This window comes from Acyrthosiphon pisum, chromosome A3 (assembly GCF_005508785.2).
Source record: "Acyrthosiphon pisum isolate AL4f chromosome A3, pea_aphid_22Mar2018_4r6ur, whole genome shotgun sequence".
Lineage (NCBI taxonomy): Eukaryota > Metazoa > Arthropoda > Insecta > Hemiptera > Aphididae > Acyrthosiphon > Acyrthosiphon pisum.
The window spans coordinates 5,561,194-5,588,092 of NC_042496.1; the positions used below are offsets into that span (position 1 = coordinate 5,561,194).

At 27.7% G+C, this 26,899-nt stretch overlaps 3 protein-coding genes across 3 annotated transcripts; 1 reads left to right on the plus strand and 2 right to left on the minus strand.

Moving 5' to 3' along the window:
- Positions 1-974: 974 nt before the first annotated feature.
- On the minus strand, positions 975-6,579 carry LOC100161600 (MICOS complex subunit Mic60). The gene is made up of 15 exons (XM_008183454.3): positions 6,419-6,579; positions 6,230-6,327; positions 5,911-6,153; positions 5,184-5,233; positions 4,947-5,027; positions 4,046-4,117; positions 3,792-3,926; positions 3,594-3,732; positions 3,323-3,527; positions 3,114-3,251; positions 2,917-3,042; positions 2,403-2,631; positions 2,190-2,333; positions 1,801-2,086; positions 975-1,723 (listed from the first exon to the last, which is right to left on the minus strand). The coding sequence occupies exons 1-15, from the start codon at positions 6,443-6,445 to the stop codon at positions 1,537-1,539; spliced, it is 2,160 nt and encodes a 719-aa protein (XP_008181676.1). The 5' UTR covers positions 6,446-6,579; the 3' UTR covers positions 975-1,536.
- Positions 6,580-10,708: 4,129 nt separating this feature from the next.
- LOC100167734 (RING-type E3 ubiquitin-protein ligase PPIL2) lies at positions 10,709-13,848 on the plus strand. The gene is made up of 10 exons (XM_001949282.5): positions 10,709-10,909; positions 11,006-11,216; positions 11,280-11,423; positions 11,482-11,647; positions 11,733-11,881; positions 11,950-12,073; positions 12,161-12,461; positions 12,564-12,753; positions 12,845-13,017; positions 13,628-13,848. The coding sequence occupies exons 1-10, from the start codon at positions 10,878-10,880 to the stop codon at positions 13,701-13,703; spliced, it is 1,566 nt and encodes a 521-aa protein (XP_001949317.1). The 5' UTR covers positions 10,709-10,877; the 3' UTR covers positions 13,704-13,848.
- Positions 13,849-20,395: 6,547 nt separating this feature from the next.
- Positions 20,396-23,652, minus strand: LOC100158842 (kelch-like protein diablo). The gene is made up of 2 exons (XM_001949087.5): positions 23,394-23,652; positions 20,396-22,501 (listed from the first exon to the last, which is right to left on the minus strand). The coding sequence occupies exon 2, from the start codon at positions 22,428-22,430 to the stop codon at positions 20,691-20,693; it is 1,740 nt and encodes a 579-aa protein (XP_001949122.1). The 5' UTR covers positions 22,431-22,501; positions 23,394-23,652; the 3' UTR covers positions 20,396-20,690.
- Positions 23,653-26,899: the final 3,247 nt, after the last annotated feature.

The following is a 26,899-nucleotide window of genomic DNA, read 5'->3' on the forward strand; positions in this document are numbered from 1 at the left end:
TATTATCATGTACGGAAAATGTTAATATCATGTATTACTTTTGGCGTGTACAGATTCAAATAGAGTATTTTTATAATTATTATATTTACCATATTCTATTATAATTCATAAACATATTGCATACAAGTCTGCAATGAAGTACCACACTTGTATATGTACAAGTAATTCGGAAGAGTAGTTTTCAATATTTTGAGTTCGGAAAAAAGCGACATTCATTTTTATTTATATAGAAGATTTATTGTATTTTATTATTACCATTATATTGAACATTTATTGGGAACTAATACAATTTGTTCACCCTTTGCACATTGCCGTGTTAAGATATAATGCCGCCAGGCACACATATTTTGCAGCCTCATAAACCATCCCCGACCAAAATACCAATCATGTTTTTAATTGCATAAATATGTTTTATTATTATTAAAAATATATAGGTACGTATGTTTCATATTATAATACTTAGACATTTTAACATTTATAATATTCTTAGTCGCTGATAGAAAAATTATTTATGACGATAAAATGAAAAAAGTTATGAAGAATCTATAATCTTGATATATGAATGTTGCCTGTAAAATATTTTTTAATGTTTCTGCTGGGGGCAAATGCCACCTATGCAAACCCACCTTTGCGGCTGTGCAGCTTTGTATTACAATTTACAATTTATTATTACAAAATTTGAAAGCAATGTTATATTACATATTTATCAAATTAAAAAAACAAATTATTCATTACTGTTCATATTAGTATATTAATTTATATAAAGATTTCAATTGCTTTAGTTATCAAAAACAATTATGTATATTAATAGGTTGGTATAATATTTTTAAGGTTTTAAGTGTTTAAATTCATTGTTAATAAATAAAATTAGATAATAGAAATTAATATTTTGTGTTTTATAAAAATATGAGATATTTAGATATAAATAAATAAATAAATAATACAATAAGTCTGGATCAGGGTTTGCACAGGAAGCCTCAAACTCAATTAACTTTTTTTTTGTTTAAGATAGAATTTTAACATTTGGTAATCAAAATATAAAATCTTAAGGTAAAGCATAAACAGAGAGCATAATACTCAGCATGGTTATATCTACAACCATGATACCCAGATAGAAGACTAATTATATACCATGTTTATTTTATTGTTCCCTCACAGATAGATTTGTATAATTATACTTGTTTATTATCTTGCTTGTTACCTGATAATAAGTGGCTAATCATTACATAATAAATTACTCTGTATCCTAATCATCTATTCAAACCTATTAATTTTTAATTGTCTAAAGTCTAAATCTTCACAACATTATTAAAGTAGCTAATTATTTGTAACCATTTTCCAGTGAAACATAATAAAAATATTTATTTACATTGGAATTTTTATATAGAGCGCAGATTGAAGTAATTAATAGAAAATTGATAACAAATACATAATATATTATATATAGTCTATCAAATAGTTAATAGAAACATTAATTATTATAATAATGGTCTCTAATTACTCAGCTACTCGAGGTATTAGAACAACAAATACATTTCAATTGGCATGAACAGATGAATATGATATGCTTGTAGTGTAAGACAACAATAGATCAACAGCTTGTTTTGTTTCCAAAAAAACTGTGGCTTCTTTTATCCATTCCTTAGCAACGACTCGTGAACATCCTGTCAGCAAGTTCAAATATCGCAATGCTTGTAAAATGTTGTCCCTATCAATGCAGTACCTGCAGCAGAATAAAAAGTGGATAAATATATTACACAAATGTTTTATAAATATTTATTATTAAATTGCTTTAAGTACCTAGCTCTCTCGACAATTTCATAAGTGTTTAATTCTAGGGGATCAAATTCTTCATTGTTCACTTCATTAGGTGAAATATGTGAATGATGGACAACAAAAAGGCTAGCCAAATAACTGAATGCCATCAAAGGTAAACTGAAACTATCATCCGGTATAAGAGCAGTCTCATATACTCTTTTTTCTACTTGGTTAAAATCTTCTTTTAACTGGCCTTTAGAAAAAACACCATTTTCAAGAGCTTTGGTCGGAAGAGCACTTATTACTTCTTCCACTATTGAATCTGAAGCTAAAAAATACATCATAAACATGATCACAAACTCAACTCATAGGCTTATGTGTTATGAATTATGATTAATATAAAAATAATTAAAATATAGTCATATTGTTACCTCCTAATTTTTTAATAGCATTTATTTGATCTTTTACATTGATTGGTTGTTCATTATTTGAACTACTTAGAGATGTTTTTAGAACTTTGCTTGCTTCCCAAATTGATTTATTAGCAAATAGTTTTTTTTCCTTTTCAACTTCTCCTATAATATATTAACTAATTTAATTTCTTTTAACATCGTTTGACAAAAATTATATTTATATTTAATTACTTTTTAAATTATTAATAACGTTTTGAAGATCAGATTTCAATGAATCCAATTGTGATTGGTACTTTTGACGTTCTAATTTTTCTATAGCCGATAGTTCTTGGCGTACTCTGTTTTCAAATTCTTCTTTGGTGAAGTCTACTGCTCTGGTTATAAGGTCTGCGTGTGCCTTCTTATGTGCCTTCAATTGTTCCCTTAAGTCTTCATCAACTTTGATGTTAAATTGATTTAACTAGAATATAAATTTGTATAATTATTTAACCATCATAAACAGTGGTGATTAAGCTAACTTAAAATTGACATATTAAGTACAGTGAAAGATTGACTAAATTATGTTATCATCATAAACCATGTTTTTAATTTCTGTTACAAGCAATTTACTTACAATTCTTAACACAATGACTTACAATTCTAAATAGCAATAACAATTTACTACATAACTACATGTTATACAGTTTTGTTTGTCAACTAACAATTATTTTTCTAGTAATAAGATAAAATAATATATTAAATATACCTGGTGTTTAAATTGTTCATCTAATTTATGTAATTCTGAATTTAAACGGGAGTTCATTTCATTTATAGTTTCAACATTCAAAAAGTCTGCATTCATTGCATTATTTATTTTACGATCAAGAGTTGCCTATGTAAAAAATGTGATGTTAAAAAAACATTTGACAACTTAATATTTAAAAATGTAATTTATATATTCACTTCTTGTTTGGAAAGATTATCTTTATAATAGTTTAGTTTTTTCAACGCATACAGAAGAAATATATCAAAATCATTATTGTTTACATTAATTTTGTGTTGAGTTATGTCTGAACCTGGAAACAATGATTCAAATTCATCCTGTAAGCAAAAAAATGTTATTTAAGTATTTAACTATTATTATGTTTTTATATTGTGTTCTAAAAAATTACTTTCAAGCTGGCTTGTGCTTCATTGATGTTGGACTTATATTTATTTATGTAACCCAATTTATGTTCCTCATTTTCCATTATAATACGTGCATTATTCAGTTCTTCCAATGCTTCATTAGTTATGTGCATGGTCTTGGCTAATTTATCAGGAGTTACCTCAAATGTAGAGTTGCTTAGTAGTTTTTGGTTTTCAGATATTTCTTTCCTAAAACATAGGCATCTAAAAATCATCTCAAAACTCTTAAAGATGTGAAAGTGAAATTGATATTACCTGTATTTCTTTATATCTTCATATGCATTGTTATAAACAATATTTTTCTTATCTTCAAGGATTTGTAGTTTAACACCTAAGTTAGGATCTATGTTTTCTGTAGTATTATCAATGAGTTTGTAAACATTTTCAGAATATTCTAGTTTACATATAAAAATATTAATTGTTAGAAGAAAATTGAATAATTGTATATTATACCTTTTATTGCTGCAGTCGCAGTTTTTAAAGCACTAACACACAGTGAAGATTTTTTGAGAATTTCAGTTTCCAGTTCTTCTAATGTATATTTGTGAGATGGTAAATTAAATGGCGCTGGTGGAAGTTCTTGTTTTTCTAAAAAAAACATTAGGCTTTTATTTGAAAAAATAGAATACCATATTACATAATATATGTGTGTAAGCACTATGGAAAGAATAAATTTACTGCCATATGCTAAAATTAAATAAATGTACCATCAGGCTTGGTCAGTACAAAATTAGTTTTGATCGTTTCATCCTGTGGTTGGCTTTTTGATTGTTGGGATTCTACAAACAAAAATGTACTAAATTATTGTTATTTAATATAGTTATTACTGTAGAATTTGGGACTTCTTGCATTTAAATGTTTCATTGTGGGGGGTCTAAGATTATTCTAGGTAAGATAAAAATTGATTTTATCAAATGGTAAAATTAAACACCAAGTTTTAACATGCATATTTTGTCATACTTTAGAAAACTCAATGTTTGAACATTTATCAGCATATTAGTGCATATTTTGTATTTAATTATTTTTATAAAAGTAATATTTTATGTCAATGTCATGTATGGATAACATTTTGGGAAAATGTATTCCCAAAGTTATCATTGTCGATTAATAAGCAACATTGCTATTATGAGTTGTACGATTAGACATCTAGATTCTATATTGAATGAAGAATTACACATCAGTAAGTGTTCTGGTATTTGTGTATCACGGAAAGCATTTTATCATATTATTCAATTACAATGTGTATCAAGGAACTACCCATTTATCTACATCATTTTTTTTTTTATCTAATTTGTTTTATTTTGTTTAAAAATTCCTTAATTATCAAATAATGGCCGTATTAATCAATACATACTTGAGTTAGATTAAACAATTATCCATTATATATTTTAGATATATTAACATTATTATACAGTATGTAAATTAATCGGAAAGTCTAGTTAGCCTAGCAGAGTAACTTTCTAATTAATTTACACACTGTTTATATTATGTGTTGTTTTTAAAATAAAGAGTATTTTAGCTGCATATTTTAGTAATTTTAAGGAATTTTGTTGCAGTAAGTCCCATAACCTAGTTAATATAAAATTGTAATATATTGTAACTTTTAACCTTGTTTTTTGTTTGGCATACTTTGTTCGTTATTTGAAGCCAAAGAAACAGATGGCGGAAAAGTTTTGGTAATTGATTTAACTAGAAAAAAATACATGAATACAATTTTAATAAAATATGATATTATTTTAACAATGAAAAAGTGATAAATTAGCATTTCCATAAACTAAATTAATACCTATATTTTTAATTTTTATAAATCTGGTCATAATTTATTAATTAAAAATTTTTATTTACTTTGGTCTACGGATTTTTCCACAAAACTATGTTTTTCATCAACACCAATACTGTGAAAAATGAAAAAAATCATATTCATATTAGGTGCCCAATATACATTTTCATAAAAATTATAAGAATAATGACTAGGGCTCGGATTTTAAAGCATATACTTTTTTTTTTTATATATGAGATAGAAATCTAATTTTTATACATAAATACGTTTTATGTCATTCTAATTCCAAATCAACCAATTTATTTTTGTTTTTTTCTACTTTTTTTATGTACAATCTTTTTTGGCTTTTTATTGTTTTTTTGCAATTATACCATACAATGGAATTTTAATATTTATTATACTATAGTAAAAAAAAATTAATTTAATTAATAAGAAATGTAAAAATCAGAAATACGGACAAATGGATTATTATTGTTTTCATACATAGGCTTGATTATTAAATGTATTAAACATTATGTTATTTTCTATAACTTATCGACCTACAGACAGCCTGCAAATATTAGCAAAATACAAGGTTGTTAATACTTTTATTAATTAAAATTCTTTTTTCAATATTTATATTCAATTTTATACCTAATTTAAGTTGATTTTTGTTGATTTTTGTTCATGTTTTTTTTTTTTTTTTATTTTTCCTAACAATATAATGCATTTTTTGTCATTAATTATGCTTTAAATTCCGAGCCATAATAATTACCATACAAGATTCAGCATTAAATTGAAAATATTACTTACCTCTCTTTTATTGATTTTACTTGCTGCGCAACCTTACAAACGATACGGCCTCCTAATCTTTTGCTTTGGTCAACAAATTCTGTATCTTCAAATAAACAGACTTTTATAAATTTGTCAGCACCTGGTATATTATTGGTTAAAAGCTCCCGAAATTTTGGATCATTTTTTGAGTAGACAACTATCCCTGCTGTGCCAATAACACCGGTGAGGACAGTGCCCATTACATAAAATAAAAATCGAGATCTGAAAAGCAAGTAACGGTTAAAAGTAAACTCAAAACTATTTACATTGGTTATATTTCGTCCTACTCAAATCTTACTTGGGTTTGATTTCATTGGTTGATGTGTTAATAGTTTGTAGGCGATGGCCAAAAGTTTTAAGACTTACGGCCTTCTGCCTAGCCAAAATTGATCCGACCTGCAAACAAGTATTGATATTTTAGATACTAAACTACTTATACTGTAGTGGCTATAGATTATATTTTTAAACATCCAACAGTTGCACTTACGGTATTTATTCGAGGTAATTTGTACATCGTTTTCAATGAAAATTAAATTGTTTAACGAAGAACTGAGAAAAGTATATAATTTTGAATCTGAAAGAAGTATGAACTCGTTTTTAATTAAGTGTTCAAGTTTTTGAGAAAACTATTTTTTTTATAGAGAAAAGTCGATAGGTTGTTGATAACAATTGATAAGAACATAATTTTTGTGATAATAAATTAGTATTGTCCACGATCACGATTAAAGATAGCCCTCAAGGTGGATAAATTTATCACAGAATAATTATTATTATTTTATAATTATTTATTCTATTCACGACCGACTTAAGATCACAGAGACAGAGGCGTTGAATTACGAAAATGTGCAAATTATTTTCAAGTTTGAAATTCCTAAAATGTTTTCTTTTTAAATCTAAGATTTGAAAATGTAATACATGATTTATTGTAAGGTTATTTACCACAGAATAATTATTTTGTAATATTTTGTGTAACTACCTTTATCAAAAAAAAAAATATATCTATAAGAAAGTCAAATTAAGTTGAAGTTCAAATGTTTACAACATTGCAGGATATTCATTCGATTTCTCATGTACCGATATCTTATTTTGTTGTAATTCAAAAACGAATAACAATTTTATTAACAGAAGACACTTGAGATCTTTATGACTATAGGTATATCATATTCACATTTTCAAAATATTTTGAATCAATTTTTTTAGTTTTTTTTCTATAAATATCATTTACATTTTATTTGTTAAGCTAAACAGCGTCGACATTTAATAAGAAGCTCCTGATATATTGCTTAAAAAGCAGTTGAAAAATATTTAAAATACTTTAAATACTTTATTTACTTTAATACAATTTTTTTTTTTAAAAGCATTTAAAGTTTGATTATTGTTAATATTTATTAAATTTAAAATTTAAAAATGGTGGGCAAGTGGGTGTCACTTTGCTGTACAGTAGGTTACAAGTAGGTTACTGTAATGGATGGTGTTAAATTTGAATTCAATGATATAATATCATTGTATAAGAAAAACGATTCTAATTTCTGAGCGAAAACGGTCAGCCTATGGATATTAGTATATTACCACGTATATTTGATGATATTATTGTGAATAAAGTAATTTATATATAATCTATTTACGTGGAACCTGTTTTAAATTTTAGATATATAAATTTTAGATATAAAAGTTGAACATTTTATAAATTTTAACTACAAAATAATTACCAAATTTTTAATTTGTTAAATTTTGTCAAAATTCGAACTTTAAATGCTTATAAAAAAAAAATTGCTACTGGATTTTCAATATTTTTTATCTGTCTTTGAACCAATAAAGAGCCTTCTATTAAATTTTCAAGATGTGTTAACCAACAAATAAAATTGTATTGATATTTGTAGTATAAAAAACTAAAAAAATCGGAAACGGAAAATGTCCGTAAACAGCTCAAAATAAGTCAATTTATTTTGAAAATGTTATAGCGTATATAAAATGTTAATATAAACATTCAGTCAAAATTGCATGTATCTATGGTAATTTGTATTTGTTTTAGAGTTACACCTAAAACCAAAATTGATTTTGCAGCGTATAAAAATTCTCGTTTTTCGTTAATTTTTCTTTTGTTTTTCCTGGTGCTTTTGAAAACTACTGGAAACATTTTACAGTGATCCACTTGTAACCTACTGTACAGCAGAGCGACATCCACTTGACCAGTGACCACTTATAGATTTATTTTTTAGAAATTATAAATAATTTTCTTTGCTATTTTTTTTTCTTTCTACAATGAAATAAAAATGCATGCCATGAAAATTTGAACTCCGTACAACTATCATCAGCTTTAAACATACTGGCAACACTGCTTATATTATATATTCTAGGATTTTTAGTATTTGTTGTTATAGCGTAAACAGAAATACATAATCTGTGAAAATTTCAACTTTCTAACTTTCATGGTTCATGAGATACAACCTGGTGCAGGGGCGGTTTGGCGAATTTTTTCGGCCCGGGAAATATGGATCAAACTGGCCCTGTACCGCAAATATGCACCCCCCCCCCCCCCCGCTAAAAAAAAAGTCATAATTTTACTCAAATTTCAAAATTTGTTTAGTTTCAGCACTAAATTAGTAAAATAAATATTAGGTACGTATAATTAAATGCTATAACAGTTTTGGGTTAGTCTGCAGATAAGGTTAACCTGTCCAGACTGTTCTAACTTGAACTTGAAGTTTAATCTTATTATATTTTACATTCTGAGCGGAGCGAAATTAAAATTTTCGAGTAGTTTTCAAAAGCGCAGTGAAAAACAAAAGAAAAATTAAGGAAAAACAGAAACTTTTACGCAAAGTCTGTTTTCGTGAAAATCGTTTTTGGTGCCACTCTACAACAAATGACCGTAGGAACATGAAATTTTGACTGAATGTTTATATTATAGCATTTTCTATACACCATAACATTTTTCAAACATTTTGACTTATTTTGAGCTGTTTAAGGCACATTTTCAGTGTCCATTTTTTTTATTTAGGTTTTTTTTTTATAAATATCAAAAAAAATTTATTTGTTGGTTAAAAAAGCTTGAAAATTTAATAGAAGGCTCCTAGTATATTGTTTCAAAGGCAGATGAAAAAAATTGAAAATCCATTGACACAATTAATTTATAAGCATTTAAAGTTCAAATATTGACAGAATACGTAAATATGACGAAAGTTTGAAAATTATTTTGAGTTAGAAATTCATAAAACATTTTATTTTTAAATCTAAGATTTGTAAATTTAATACAAGATTCCTCATAAATTTGTCTACCTTAAGCAAGAAAAAAATGTCAAAGAAGAAGAAAGTCAAATTAAATTTTTATGAGCGTTTGAAATTCGTATTTTAGATTCTGAGTGGAACGATGAATGTATTGATTTTACAATGATGTGTGTTTTTTTTAATTTTTTTTAAATTTTTAAATTTTTTAATTTTTTTTCCCGTTTTACCGTATGTAACCCTAAAAACAAATCTTTGGCCTGGACTGAGCGACATAGTTAGTTTTATCAAATTATTAAACATTTATTTATTTTATATTTCATTATAAACCGATCATTGTTAAATTAATATTAAAGTATTTTATTAGGTAATATACATACTTACTAGTTATAATGATATGTTTAAATAGTTAAATGTGAAATTCAAATTTAAAATTCGTAATCATTAAATTCCAAAATTAATTTTAAACGCCTTAACTAGAGCTCGCACCTAAAACAAAAACGTAAATCTGTGGACTCTAGACTGCATATTCTGAGACCCCTATTAAAATCAAAACTTTCTATAGCCAACAAACTTACGATATAAATCGATAATTCGTCTGGCATCCAACTATGGGGGCCAGCAAAGCCATCAAACACTATAACCTTGCAAGCATTCCAATCCATATGCCTACGCTTAATAACCTCTGCCCCTTGGCTCTCGGTATGTAACCAACAAAACCTCCACAAAGACTTTAAAATTCCAACCCTCAACGGCTCAACGACTTAGTCAAATCTCATTGCTCAAAATTCCACTCAAAACTTCGCGCTCATTCAAATCCACTAATTAAAAATTTATCCACTACCTCACTCATTTCTAGAAGGTTAAAAAGAAAATGGCCAAGAGACCTTCTCAATACTTAAAAAAAAAAATGATTATCTAACGAAAAAATATATAAAAAAAAACCTAATTTCTGGTCAGGTGGCACTGCTGGTAGCCTTCCTATTAATGTTATTTTATGTCTAATGTTCTTATGTCACCACACTTACTCATTATACTTTGTTTCGTACAGATTGTAAATATACTTTAAAAAAAAAAAAATTTAAGTTTCTTACTTGTACAGTTAAAAAAGTATTTAAATGATATAAATTTCAATTAGCTATAACTTTAAAACTAAATCCGACCTACAAATTCTGACTTCATCCTCGTTTTCAGCATGCTTAATATTATTACATAAGTTAAAAAAAAAAATTGCAAAAATGGGTGACCGGTAAAACAGAAAATTATCAGATATTTATTTGATTTAAATTAATAAATTAATATAAATATTTTAAGTTTTAACCATTGCAGTGGTAATTTATTGTTTTTCTGAAATTCTGTATAAAAATATATTGTATAATTTATTTTAATCCTCTATTGGGTAATCAACGCGATCTACCAGTAAACTATTATTAAGTAATGTTTACAATTGATTATTTTTTTTATAAGAAGCCTAGTGCTTACACCATAACACAGAACAATACCATAATCATAGAAAATAATAATATTGTCATGTCCTTATCAACACACCTTGGTTATTATATTATTTTTTAAATTTAAAATACTGAACATAGAAAATGACAAAATATTAGTTACTAGGTACTAAGTAATGCTTTATATTAATCACTAAAAAGTTTTAAAGTAATATTTACAAGTAGTGTCCTGTACATTTTTGATTTTGTTGTTGAAATAAACCGTTCAAAATGGGTAAGAGACAACATCAGAAGGATAAAATGTAAGTTTTTGTTGTATGGTTGTTAAAAACATATGCCTTATAGACTATCTAACTACATTAATTACTTTATTATGTATTTTCAATTTTTATGCTTAGGTACCTCACGTACACAGAATGGTCAACACTCTATGGTGGCAAAAGACCAGGCATTGAAAAACCGAAATTTGCTCGATTGCCTTTTGACCATTGTTGTCTATCACTTGTCGCTTTCAAGACACCATACTGCGACCCTGACGGTAATATTTTTGAGTATGAGGCATTACTTGAATACATAAAACAGTTTAAACACAATCCAGTTACGGGAAAGGTAAATATTGTTTTAACATTTATTTTGTGTTATGTAATTATTATAAATTGTCTTATATTTTAGCCTATTGAGTTGAAAAAATTAATTAAGTTGAACTTCCATCGTAATGCAGCAGGCGAGTATCATTGCCCAGTCTTGTTCAAATCCTTAACTAAACATTCGCATATTATAGCAATTAAGACAACAGGAAATGTTTTTTCATATGAGGTAAATATGTTGTGCAATTATTTTTTCTATAGTTAGTATTAAATGTATGCACTTTTAGGCTATAGAGCAATTGAATATTAAAACAAAAAACTGGAAAGATCTTTTAACAGACGAACCATTCTTGCGTAAAGACATGATCACACTTCAAGATCCAACTAATTTGACAAAATTTAATATTGCAAAATTCCATCATGTTGTGAAAAAAATCAAAGTTGTAGATCCAGGTATGAATAATAAAAATTATAATTACGTATCATAATATATTCGCTATAAATAGTTGAATTGAAATTTTTATATTTCATATTTTAGATGAAGAAGCTCAGTCTAAAGACCCAGAAGGGCGTTTAAAATCAGTGTCGAAAACTACAAGAGATATATTGGATACATTGGATCGAGATTACAAGGAACCAGCAAAAAAAGTAGAATTAGTAGCACAAAAACCAGATAAATTAAATGCCGTAAGTATCAAATAATAATATTGTATAGCTAATTTAAATTTTTTATTAATAGGTTATTCTTTTTTAAGGCTCATTACTCTACTGGCCGTGTAGCTGCTAGTTTTACATCGACAGCAATGGTTCCAGTGCTGGAACATGAATCAGCAATTATAGAAGAGAATGAAATCCGATTTGAGCGTATAAAAAAAAAGGGTGAGTTAGGATGTTTTAAAATTCTTGTGTAAGAAAAATGATAAACTTTATTGAAAAATGTTAATAAATAATTATTTATTTTTACAGGTTATGTTCGATTAACCACCAATTATGGACCATTGAATTTGGAACTGTTTTGTAAAGAAGTACCTAAAACATGTGAAAACTTTATAAAACTTTGTCAAAAAGATTATTACGATGGTACAAAATTTCATCGATCTATTCGTAATTTTATGGTTCAGGGTGGTGATCCAACTGGTACTGGTAAAGGCGGTGAATCATATTGGGGACAGCCTTTTGAAGATGAATTTAAACAAAATTTAAACCACTCTGGACGAGGTGTGTTGTCGATGGCCAATTCTGGTCCTGATACAAATAAATCACAATTGTTAGTATTCTAATAACAATTATATTGCATATTGATATTATATAAGTATACTAGTATAGAAATAAATATGTAATCAATAATGCATGTGTTCAATTTTTATAGTTTTATAACATACCGTTCATGTAAGCATTTGGACAACAAACATACAGTGTTTGGACGTATAGTAGGAGGTTTTGAAACACTTAATGCAATTGAAGAAATCGAAGTGGATAATAAAGATCGGCCAATCACTGATATTAATATACTGAAAACTCATGTATTTGTTGATCCATTTCAAGAAGTTGACGATAAGGTATAAAATATAAATCCTAAATCGTTTGGTATAATCGTGTCTGTGTTAAATAACTATTACACAACTATCGGTCCCTATTTTTTCTATCTAGATAGCAGAAGAAAGGCAAGAGGAATTAATAAATACACCTGGAACTAGTATGGCTTCAACTCTACAAACAGAAGAAAATAAAATATCAAGTATAGCAATTCCAGGAGTTAAACTCAAAACATTTAAAACTGGGGTAGGGAAATACATCAATCCTTCAGCTTTACAAAAAAACAAGTAATTTATTTTAATTTAAATAGAGTTTAAGAGGATGTCACTGGCTTATGCACAACATGGACAAAATTAATTCAAGGAAAATAATTTAAAAAAAATATATTTTTGTGTAATACAATTACAGAAAAATTATAGAAAATAATAATTTTGAGGGTGTGACATATTGATTTGTCTTAATATTTTGTCAAAACAAGTGTTTGTTTGTTCAAAACAACATTTGTTTAATTTTACAAAACAAATTTTTATTTTTAAAGTCAAATATTAATAAAATATAAAACCAATATGTTATCAAACCCTCCAAAATATTATCTTCTATAATATTTGAAATATTTGATTTTACTCTTAAGATTACTCAAAAATGAGAAATAAAGATTTTATTTGAGTAGGTTTCATCTTTGTTACGCGTGGGTCTGTAAAAGAAAAGAAAAATTGCGTAAGAAGAATTGCTCTTTATAGTTATAGAATTTTATAACTATTTTTTTTTTATATAGAAATAATTATTATTTTATAATGTTTCTAATTTCCATTTTGTGCATGCAATCATCCAAAGTAGAAAAGTATTTTTCAATAATGGAATTTTAATTTTTCATTATAATTTATATTATTTTATTAGGATTGAAAATGAAGAATTGCCTAACAAGAAGAAGAAAATCATTGGTTATGATTTTCATGGATTTAATAATTGGTGATTTAATATTAATTTACAACATTAATTTTTAATGTATATAACCTTGATTTTAATTATCATAAAACATACTATAACTGTATAGTTTATAATATATTATAAACTATTTAGTTACATATTATTTTGATTAAATAATTCTTCGTAATGCATATATTTTGTTTTTTAAATACATTACTTAAATGATTTTCCTATTCCTCATGCTATCAAAATATCGGTTCAATAATGTCTATAAGTATTAACTTAATTCATTTTTGTTTAGAACAATTGTAAACTTTTATTTAATATGTTATGTCTATGAGCACTTTGGGCAATAGTTTAATATCATATGTACGCTGTACAGTCTATGTTTCTGTTAGTCACTCGAAAATTGAAGTAAAATATTTTTCATAAATTCTCAATTTATTAAGTTACCAAGACCCTTAGTTGAATTTATTCATTTAAATATTTAAATCAGGGGTGTCCAACCCGCGGCCCTTGGTAGATTTTGATGCGGCCCTCACTTCAATTTAAAAAACCATGAATTAATTGTATATAATACATTAATATTATGAGAACAAGTTATCGAGCTTTTTTTTTCTTTAGATATATTTCTAAAAATGTTGACCCGCGATGTCAAAGCGTATATCAAATTTGGCCCGCTGTAAAAAAAGGTTGGACCCCCTGATTTAAATGTAGTTACCTAATCATCATTGATGAAGTTTATCTTGTAATTATATGCAGACAACACTTGAGGAACTGAGCAATACACATTGATTAATCTTACCTACTATTAAAAATTAAAATATGTTGTAGGTAATAGTAATTTTTACCAAAATGTAAAACATTTTCATTTTAAATGAAAAGCCACCTCTAGTTACGTCACTGTGGTCAATTTATTATTAATTATTAGACTTTAACTATTTGACAATAATGCAAAAACTTCAAATGTTATTTGATTGTATTCATTAATTCATTTTTTGATTAACTCATCGATCATTTGAAATATTTTACATTATATAAATGTTTTCTACGATGGAGTAACTACTTATTAGAGAAGGTAATCTATAATCAATTTATTGTATTTTTGATTCTGAGTAGAGTGATGAAACTAGTGGTTTTACAATGGTGTTTATTTTTTTTTTTTATCCTGTATACAAAATTTCTACCAGAAGGAGTGCTTTTATTTCAACATATAGTACCTTATTTTTTAGCAAATTGGATTAAGATGGTACTTTAGAGAGGTCATTTTTTCTCAATAGTTATTTAATGCCACGGGCAAAACTAACGACAAATTACGAAAAATTGTTAAAAATGGGATTTTAATTTCTAACGCTTTGTTTATCACCATAGTTACAAATAAAAAATAATAATATTAATTCAACTTGCAGGCTCCAATAAATAATAATAATATAAAAAATTCAGACTTACAAACCGTCTCCGCTCAAATCGTTTTTCTTATACTATGATATTATATCATTGAATTCAAGTTTAATACAATCCATTATACATTGATCCACTTTTAACCTACTGTACAGCAGAGCAACATCCACTTATCTACTTTTTTTTATAATGTATTTAGTAAAACATTTAAAAAATACCTCCTATAATAATTATATTTATTAGAGCTTATAAAAATAATAAAACACTAATTTTTTTACAAAACTATACAAAGGTTATCGAATAGATATAAAACAAAATATACATATAAAATTAATTTTATGCTGTCATTATTTTTAATAATCAAATATTAAAACATACCTTGGTTTTTTGTTAATTGGATTTTAATTTATAATAATTGTTGAATTTATTGGTACAAATAAGTACAATAGGTAGGTATTTAAATACGATAAATTCATTAAATCATAAGGGCCATATTTAAGGTGTGGTTCGAGGAGGGCAATAGTCCATCCAGGTAAATGTTAGGGGTGACTATAAAAAAGTAAAACTACCATTTCGAATATTCAGTATACAATGAACAATTATAAATTGTTAATAAATATAATATAAATTAATTTGTGTAATATTGGTTCCTAATCTAAAACATCTGAATATCTTTTCAGCGAAGTGGACATTATTTTCTTTTTAATTATCTGTTTTTTTACTAAATACTAAATAGTTGAGTGCCTTGAGATCTCTATCAAGGCACCCTACTAAATAATAAATTCTAAATTGGATATATTAAATCCCTATGATTAGGTATACTTTGAGGCTTGTACCATATAGTATGTTATAGAAATACAATCTTTATTATTTTATAACAAAATAGGTAGGTATCTAAATATTATTCAACTCTGCAAAAGACCATTGTCACAAGTCACAACAATTTATTATGAGAATAATAACATAATATAATTCAGTCTTTTATTATACCTAGTTTGTTATATATAATTTATAAATATATATTTAGTAATCATAAGAAAATCGTTTTTGATTTTTGGTGGATAATAAATAATGTGTAAAAATACTAAAATAGGAAAAATTAAGACGCCAATTGTTGTTGCCCGTGGGCGGAAATATCTTAAAAACGCCCTGTACCTAACCTACCTAAATATGTATGTAATTAAATATTAATTATGTTGTAAATGTTTTGAAAATATTTATTCAATCACTTTCATTAAAAAATGCTGGATAATATTGTATTCTGGTGTTTTTTATTCCGCTATTAGGTCAAATATCCTCAACACGGCGTTGCTGGGCGCTGATTATAAGACGTGGTGCGCGCAAGACTTGGTAAGATTAAAGTTCAAAACCTTTCATCTATATATTAGATAGTATTAAAGGTATTAAACAATCACTTTGTACGGTCCATTGTTAAAAATGCGTAACGCGGACACTTTTCACTATTGTGTATATATTAATATATAATATAAATAAGTCTGAAGTCATGACTAGACTATAATATAATATGTTATTAAGTTAAAATATTATTTGGTAATTATCTCTTATACAATTAAAATAGTAGGGAATCGTGGTTTATTACCGATAATAACTTTTATTTGTCATTTTGACATATTTATTTATATTGTACATATTTTAATTGACTTTTTATTTAATTTTTAATTTTAATAATTGACGTTATATAGGTAATATATGTAGGTACCTACTACTTAGGTGCGTATAATTTATATTCATAAAAAGTGTCCGCTTTTCACAGTTTTAATGATCAACCGTACAAAGTGATCTAGGACCAGTACTGAGTATTCAAATTTCCTATAGAAACTATAATATTATAGTCATATAGGTGGATACATTATTGCTGATTTTCTTCTCACATAGCCACACAAGGCTACCTTACAACACGTGATTAGGTACTCGTTTCCAGTCTTAATCCGTGTTTTTTTCCTACGCTTTTAAGTTTTGGGAAAGCCGGGAAGGTGATCTTAAATATTATATAATCGAACCCAAAACCCGAGCGTTGTCGTTGATTTGTCTTATTTGTTTTACGCGTTTGCCGACCATATGCATTAATAGACAGTGTTAATTAGGAAATAATAATATTTTGTGAATATTTTGAAGTGCTTGATTGCTCGAATAATGAATATTTGACTGAATATATTATATATTGTATAAAAATTGTCTTCTCACTATAACATAACATTATACTATATGATTGCATAAAAATGTTGACTAAATATTTTTATAAAGTTTCCATAAAAATGTTTTTTTGAAAATATGTGATTAAAATATTTTCCAAATATGAACTTCTTAGCCAAAGAATATAACTAAAATATTTCCATATTGAACCGTCTAAATTAGTGTTTTTAATATGAATTCCTAAATACAAAATGTTTAATTTAAAATTAGATAGAAACATATTAATTATCAATTAAGCAATTAGAAATATATAGGTACCCGGAAAATTGATGACACTTGGACCGCCTTGACAAATTTGTTTCTGTTCAAACAATTTAATAGTTTCATTAATTTTCATAAAATCTAATGGGTATGTCAATTGTGATAGACCTAATATTTTAGGATTTCTACGTTTCTGATTAACATAATAACTTTTTTTTAAATATTAGATTGAAAAACAATTTGTTTTTGAATGACCACTTTCATTTCACTACCACATTCAGATTTAATTGGTTTATACAATGACACTATACATTCATCACGGTACAACATCCAACCAACTGGCATTAATAATTCCTCATAACTGGTAAATGTTTCCTAAATAAATAACAATTATCAATGTGTGCTTATAGGTATTAAAATTCATACAGTAATCTATAGTCAAGACAGACTATTTTTAGGTGAAATAATCATAAGTCATTAACAAACTTGTGTTGGGAGCTGTGAACTAAGACATATTCGTCTAGACATAGGTTCACTAAACAACTGTTTTCTAAATGGCTCAGTAGTTAATGTACTTTGTCCGGTTGGGTCTGGTAAATCATGAGTTATAGTATTATAGTTTTCCGTGATATCAATTGATGTATCAAATATTGATGGGATAGCTCCCTTTCTTAACCCAAACCAAATGTCTTTTAACCTATAGGTAGTTAATAATTATGTTACAGAAATACAGAATACTAAAATTTAAACATATTCAAATATTATGTAAAATTCTTGATTTTACTTTTTCCAAATCATTAGGTCCATTATAATCAGTTATCAAATCTTCATTAGAAAAATGCTTAGCACAGACATAAACCACTTTGCGATTTGAATTTCCATTTACTTTTCGAACATAAAAAGTTCCAAGCATAAAAATCTGAGTCGCGAACTTTAAACAATTGGACAGCTTGCAGTTTGCTTTGAATACTCGAGCACGAAATCACCGAACATTGACGAGGCATTTTAGATCAGAACACAAACCAATGTTACGGACATTTAAGTCTGATGATACATCTACAAAATATACTAGCCAGTAGGATTAGGTTTCAAAAATACAATTTCAGTAATTATAATATATTATTATTATTATTTTAAAAATAATTATTTTAGTACGTTGCCAATATAGGCTACTAGAATGCGCTAGTAACCACACCTGTACCTTTAGAAACATTTTGGGGACCGGCCTTCTACTACCCCCCGGCCGTGTCGATTCCAGTCCTGTATATCTTAGTCCGTGGCCAAGATCTATATAATATTAAATAAAAAGTTTACAAAATAATAATTATTAATTCAAGGAAAATTGAAAAATTTATTTCAGATTTTTCAAATTATGTTTTAAAATAATTGTGTCAATACTGTCAAAAGACGGATATTTAAAATATAATGGAAAAGTAATAAACACATTTAAAAATAATACAATGTAAAAGTACTATACAAATCATAGATCTATGATAAACATAAATAAATCTTAATTAGATTAATAATAATAAAATATATTATGTGATATATTAATATATTATATATACATATTATATGGATAATGGATGGTGAACATAACTACAAGGGATATTTTAGTCTTAGTATAAAACCAACACAAATTATAATGGCTAAATATAATCTAGCACCAGTAACATTGTATAACAAATATCTAGATATTTAGATGAGTTCCAGTCACTTTATTTTGCATTCCAACTATTTATGATTCTTTTTTTTGAGTATAATTAATTTGAAACATATCAGTATGCCTATGTTAATTTTTTTAATTGTTGTCATAATAATTACATTTTTACTCACTACATGCTTAAGTATATAAACCATTATATAATATTATATTGAAAAATGAATATTAGTGCATATTTTTTTTTAATAAAGTCAGTGCTCGAATTGGGGGGGTGCGCAGGGGGACGGAGCTCCCCTACTATTTTTATTTTTTTTTTGCGTACCCCTACTATTTTTTGTATGGCCTGTGTTGAATAATTGCGCCCTTGGAACGCAGTTTTTAAATCGTTAGATTGAGCTACTCTACTTAATTTTTCCCAATTCGAGCACTGAATTTACATATTTCAGATTTCAATTGCATAAAAAAATCTTAGTCCTAATTATATCTACTAATATAATTACTAAAACACACAGTTTTTGGTCTTAAAGTTAAAAGATTTACATTGGTTTTAAAATTGATTAATTTAATAATAAATAATGGCCTAACATTGTCAAATATTTTCTAATAGTATGATTTTTTTAATTTACTATAGTGTAGGTATATATAATAATTTCAGAGTGTAAAACACATAGATTATTTTTAAATTAGGCAAAATAAAAGCAAGACATTTTTTTTTCAAATATTTATGATTGAATTTTACTTTTACGTTATATTCATAAAATGTATATAAATATACAACTCTCAAACATTTTAAGATTGATAATTGGTATAAGAAAAAATTGAACCATGTTTAAAATTTTTCAGTATAACAATTTACAGAACACATTAGATTGTCATGTAATATACATATCTACTTAAAAAAAACAACTTTTTCTAACTGTTGATAGAATTAAAACAACTCTGAAATCTATTAAAGTCCACCACACTGCAGCGGTAGCAGTGACGGTAAAATACAGCGGACACAATTCACCACCACCGCTGTGACCTTTAGATATTATTTTCATTCGCAAACTATAAAATATAAACATTGAACATTATAAATTATGAATTTAATTTATAAATATTTGTTTTTTATTGTTCTTAATGGGATGTAAAAAATATCTTATTATAATATAATATTTGATATTATCAAGATATTTTTTTATTTAATTGATTTAAATTTATTAAAATTTAAAATCTTTTTTTTAATATATTTATTTTCATCAAATTCAATTTACACATATTGATTGTATTATCAATTTATTTGTGATTAATACATCAAATAAATTACCTTAAAAGCTTTAAGTTACAATTGGTATATTTTTAAGTTGCATTGTATTACTAAAAAAAAAACTCCTACAATAGCACTTAAAAAATCATGATCTCTCTCAAATTATAACACATCTCAGTGACTGAATAGAGTAGAATATCACTGGGGTTTATTATAATTTGTGACAAGGTAATATAAACATTAAACAATAAATCTACCTTATTAATTATATAATAAAATAAACAGACTTGGTAATCTGAAATAATTTAAAAATTGTTATCCGTTTGAGGTGATCTCATTACTCCAACACCGCCTCCAAGTCGTCTATAGTTCATTGTACCACAAAGCCGCCACTGATTTTGACTCTGATCATATACTTCAATTGTTTTTAGGTATGCCGTACCATCAAATCCACCAACAGCATACAGTTGTCCATTAACAACAGCTAAGCCTACACCGCTTCTCCGAGATGTCATGGCAACTATTGGAGACCATGAATTTGTATGTGGATTATATCTTTCAGCACTACTTAATTCCATGCAATCATCGCGTCCTCCAACTGCGTATATCATATCTTTATAAACAGCACATCCCAGATGTTTCCTTCTTGTTGACATTGGTGCCATAACTGTCCATTTATTCTGTCTTGGATCATAACGTTCGACAGAACTTAATGGTGATTGTCCATCTGAACCACCAATTGCGTACAAATAACCTCCTAGTACTGCCACAGCAACACCTAATCTTCTCGTTGTCATAGGGGCCACTTTACTCCACTTATTTTCCTTGGGGTCATATCGTTCAACATGACTTAAACATTGTACACCATCTTGACCTCCAACTGCATATAGCAAACCATCTAAAACAGCCACTCCAACACTTGTTCGACATGAAGTTGTAGGAGCCACATCACATGACCATTGATTGGTCTGAGGATCATATCGTTCTATACTGTTAAGGTAAGATTGACCATCGTGTCCACCAACTGCGTACAATAAATCATTAAGCACAGCTACTCCAACTCCACATCTCCGCTTACTCATTTGTGCCTGTAACTTCCAATCCTCTGTTTGTGGATCATAACGTTCAACTGAAGCTATAGCATCTCCACTACACCAACCTCCAACAGCAAATAAAAGCTGACCTCTTTGAGTAGGTTTACGAGGTCGAGTTCGTGGTCCTTGCATTAAAGGTCGTTCTTGTGGTAACAGTAAATAGTTTTTCGCTTCATCAACAAGATCTCTACATGTTTCATCACTACGAACTAATAAGTCTGCTCCTACCGTGCCAACTAGAAATTTAGGACTTAACAAAGGTAATCGTACATGCTGGAGTACTTGAGGAAGGTTTTGCCTTCGTTCAGAAATATTATACTTGACCCAAGACATTGCTGCACTGAACACTTGCTCTTCTGTTCTCACATTGAGTTCATCACTGGCAATTAAATCAATTAGTTGTGTAACTGGAAGAAGAAGAAATTCCTCACTTTCCATAACTTCTTGAAAATTATGCTGTGTATATTTATCGGCAACACGTAAAAGATCAAGGCAAGAATGTGTATCTGCAAATGCCCTGATACCAAGACAATTTGATGGATCCAGTTGTCTCCTTAAAAACTCACAACAGATATCCTGTATTTCAGTTAATTGCAATAGGCAAGCAGCTGGAAGAAGAGTTTGGACATTAGATTCTTCTACTGTAATTCGAGCGGAATAACAAAATTCAATTAAAAGTTCCATTGCTATTTCATCCATATCACGTATAGTGACTTCTGTTTGTCGAGATTCAGCTAGATCTCCATTAAACATAGCCCTGAAGTATGGACTACATGCAGATAAAATGTTACGGTGAGCGAATATTTTTCGATTGTTAATATTGAGAACAACATCACATAATTCACGATGACGACGCATAGAACTGAATTCGGCTAACATACATCTTGGATGTTTATCTGAGACGTGTGTTAGCCGATTAGGCAGAGGCGAATCAGGCTCCATTGGACCCATATGTAGTGCAGTAGACCGTGCACCAAGGGATGAAAAGAGATGCACGGGTGGAGAACACCAATCCCACGTACCTGAAAAAAAAAAAAAACAATATAATAATTACTCTTACAATATTAGATTTTGTAAATGATTATTACTGAATACATTTGTATTTGTATACCTACTAAATGTATTAAATTATATACCAACAATGAAAATAAGTAGGCATTAATTTTTTAACTAATTGATATTAAAACATAAGTGAAATTTCAACTGTGTACTTACATGAAAATATTATATATTGGTAACTATCAATTCTAGAAGTAAATTGCACGATTATCAATTAGTAATTGTTTTTATTTTAAATTTTAATGTGATAATCCATATTTATAAATTTTTTTTTTTTTCTATTAAGAACTTCCAGTATAAACTACTATAGTTCAATATATTTATTAATATTAACTAAAACTATTTTTACAAGCATTTTAAAATGTATCAGTATGCTGTGTCTTATTGTTTTAGTGAAAACAGATATCAGAATTCAGAATATTTAAGTGAGTATACCAAATAAATGATTATTTATTTTATTATAATAATAATATGTATTATCAATCAATAATTATGTATAGGTAAAAAAATAAATAAAAAGTACACAATGCAATTAAACAAAATGGTAGAAATATTAATACATTACAAATTTAGATAAAAACTATAACAGAAGTTTTACAACTTAAAAGTCTTATATTATCAAGTTTCAAACTAATAATTAAGTGTTTTGGTGTTAGTCTTGCATATTTAAGAAATGTTATTCAATGTATATTTCTTTTTAATATCTACAATATGTTTCAAAATAATATTAATTTAAAATAGAATCTTGAATACCTACTTGAATTAGGTCATTCACTTTGGAAGCAATAATATTATATGCACGTCCTAACCAATTCTAATACAATAAAATAATAATATAAACATGTTGAACTATACCTTCAATTTTTGCAGTCTATTTTATAACAGTTTAATAATATAATAGTATTATAGTATAATGGTGATGTTTATACTTCTGAAGTGTCGGAGTTTAAATTATTTTAAAAAATGTTAAAACGTAATTATTAGCATACATATTGTTAAGTGCAACAATAAATTTTCAATCAACTCACAAATGTCTTATTAAATTATTATCTTAATAAATTATTTAGGTAGTCCTAAAAAGTTAAAATAAAAAACAATAGTCATAAATAATTATATTGTCATAATAATAATAAAAACAAATATTATCAATAGTCTTATCGTAATCGACTGTGACAACAGTGTTACCAATGAAACAAATTAAAAATACCAAGTGTATTATTACCACTGACATTATTCTATTCTGTGTTATACTGACTACTGAGCACCGCTATAATAATAGATCAGTAATATTGTCACTGAACTCCATGATAGTAACCTTAGATCATATTATACAATTGTATATGATCTAAGATAGTAACTGTGTAGATTTCAGTGGTAAATGGTAATTACTAATTGTAGATCACGGGATATAGATAATAATATAGTATCTATATCCCAAGGTTTATAGGTAATATTATTATCTATAATCCTTGTCTATATCCATGATTTAAGATTTAAGATATATCATAAACCTTATACTCAGTATATTACCTACCTACAGGCTACATTGTAGGTATAGCTAGTGCCTTGTACACTTACACATTTATACATGTGCATAATATTGTATATTGTGTTGTGTATATTTCCATAGGCATTTTTTTTTTAAATAAAGGATACTTAAATAATTAAATTATAGACACAATTTGACATTCGTAATGACTATATCTATAAAAGAAAAATTGTAAAATATAAAATTATAGTTATTTTATTCATATCTTTTTTCGCCTATGTGTAAATGCGAACATATAATATATACTCACATACCGTAAAAAAGTGATTCCTACTTCCTAGTACAAAAGATAGGTAGGTACCTGTTACAAGTTTTGTTCAGATTAGGATATTCAAGCCCAGATTAAGATATTTGAGGCCCTGGGGCCAACGTTTCATATGAGGCCCCTGTACGAAAAAAAAATAATAATTTAAAATATATTATTTAATATTAGGTTATAATAAATATATATAGGTATTAGGTACATATCAATAAAATTTAATAATGAATAATGTATTACTTTATTTATAAATTATAATTTACAAGCTTATTTTCTCTCTAAATAATCATCGATTTTTTCAATCAACGAGTTTTTTTATTTGAAATATATATTTTAACGATTTTTAGTCGTTAAATCTGTAACAATTGGTTATGAAAAAACGAAAAACAAAAGAAATTATTTTTTTTTGTTCACAAAATATGTATATCAATTACAAAAACTAAAATAATACGAAAAGGTATAAACAATAATTTTCATAAAGAAACAGTATTTTGTTTGAAAAAAATTAGCACATTGGCTATCAATAATATTATGTTCATAATAATAAAACGGAGAACAAGGAAAAAAAATCGAAATTTACAATATGTGAACAATTTGGCAATTTGAGGTAATGGCGAATTGGTGCGGATTTGCAGTGTTGTTGGCCACTGGTCACCTCTGCACGTTCTCACGACCTGTCCCGTGGGTTGACGAGTGCCGCTGGTGCGTTTGCTCGGACGCTTGACGACCTTGCTCAGCCGGTGACACTAGATCGAGACGGCCGCGGGACCAACATCTTATCTCTTTTCTATGAGCGGGGCTAGTGCGCGCCGACTGGCGACTGCGCGACGACTCTGCCGACGGACGGTGAAGACCAACTACCAAGACGCGTAGTGAGCGAAGCGAGATTTTGTGCTGCGGAACCGGCGGGGACGAGCGAAGCGGCCGATGTGGGATTACCGCGATAGTCAGCGGACCGCAGCGCGATCCTTAACTCTCGGTAATTTTCGCCATAGCGTTGTCCCTTCGGCCGCGGCTTCGTTCTGCCGCCCCGGTGCTGGGGCGCCGCCAGACTCTGAAACCGTTAAGTTTCCGCGTGTTCGGCATTGCTGACGTTCCCGTGTATTCCTTACAGCTTTTCCGTGTTACTTTGGTATAGGATGGGCCGGTATATAAGTAAAAGTTCCATGGAAATTATAAAGACATGGAACTCGGGGGTGCTTAAAGTTAAGTGGGAGGTGTTAAGCACACCTTAGCACCCTGAAGTTGCGCCACTGAAGTGTACATCATTACGATTTATGAAGTTAATAATAAAGGGCTATCAAATACGTTTTTGTTATTATAATGCACAACAATTATTTTTATAGCCTATACTCTATAGCAGTGCTCGAATTGGGAAAAAATAAGTAGAGGAGCTCAAATCTAACGATTTAAAAACTGCGTTCCGAGGGCGCAATTATTCAACACAAGCCATCAAAAAATAGTAGGGGTACGCAAAAAAAAATAAAAATAGTAGGGGAGCTCCGTCCCCCTGCGCACCCCCCAAATTCGAGCATTGCTCTATAGACATTTAAAGTACTGGAATATAATATTTTTTTTCTATGAACTAATATGTAGGTAGATAAAATTATTAAGGGGATTCGATACCGTGATTTTCTGTTTCCGTCTAACACACGCGTGACATAGTATTTTAGACGTGTTTTTTGCCAAACATACCAATTGATCTAATGAAGCGATAAGAATTCTGAAAACAGATTTGAATTTGTCATCAAGTCTACTTGAAATCGACTTTCCCACATTTTTGATATTATATCCCAAATTCCAGAAAAAGTCATATAAAAAAAGAGTATTTGAACATTTTTGTATTTCAATTTTTGGAGAAGCTAAAATCAAAAAATCGGTTGGAGCACACCGTAATTTTTGTAGTTGTAGACCAATAAGCGGAAGATTAGTATATGTACTACCCGATATTCGATTATTATTTTGAAAACACGTATGAACTCATCATCCCATTTTCTAGGGTTTCTAGGTAACTTTTTTAACTCTTTAAGTTGAATTAACATAGACAAAAAAATAATTAGTAAGCTAAGTAATAGGTTAAGTTGAAAGTTGAAAGTAGATTTTCTTTTTTTTAACTTTTTTAACTTTTTTATAACCATAAGTATTTGTATTAAATTATACCATAGAACATTAGAGTGCAGCACTGTTCATATTTTTGTGATTTAAAAGAAATTGTTAATACAGGTACAAATGGATAGATGGCGGTCGTATAACAGCCTAGGTAGGATTGTATCGTATTTGATTTTAACATTTTAAAGGTCAAAATAATATTAAAAATAAATAATAATAATAATAATGTAATAAACAGTAATAAATAGAATTAATTAAAAATAATGGCGTAACTATGCATTTACTTACATTTGAGTTTTGACAGTATTTAAAAAAAAAAATTAATTTGAAATGTTTACATAATAATAATAATTTCTATTTCATAGTTACAATAATTTGTCTACAGGTTTATTAATATTTTTATAATACATTTTAATGCGATTAATTATAACTATAATTTAGTTA

Bases quoted from the DNA above. Each gene is read 5' to 3' on its own strand.
- LOC100167734 (XM_001949282.5), top strand. From the start codon at position 10,878: ATGGGTAAGAGACAACATCAGAAGGATAAAAT. The intron at 11,424-11,481 runs GTAAATATGTTG...ATGCACTTTTAG, and splicing joins GAAATGTTTTTTCATATGAG to GCTATAGAGCAATTGAATAT. The intron at 13,018-13,627 runs GTAATTTATTTT...TTATTTTATTAG, and splicing joins TCAGCTTTACAAAAAAACAA to GATTGAAAATGAAGAATTGC.
- LOC100161600 (XM_008183454.3), bottom strand. From the start codon at position 6,445: ATGTACAAATTACCTCGAATAAATACC. The intron at 5,234-5,910 runs GTAAGTAATATT...CATTTTTCACAG, and splicing joins GTAAAATCAATAAAAGAGAG to TATTGGTGTTGATGAAAAAC. The intron at 3,528-3,593 runs GTAATATCAATT...CCTATGTTTTAG, and splicing joins GAAGATATAAAGAAATACAG to GAAAGAAATATCTGAAAACC.
- LOC100158842 (XM_001949087.5), bottom strand. From the start codon at position 22,430: ATGGGTCCAATGGAGCCTGATTCGCCTCTGCCTAATCGGCTAACACAC.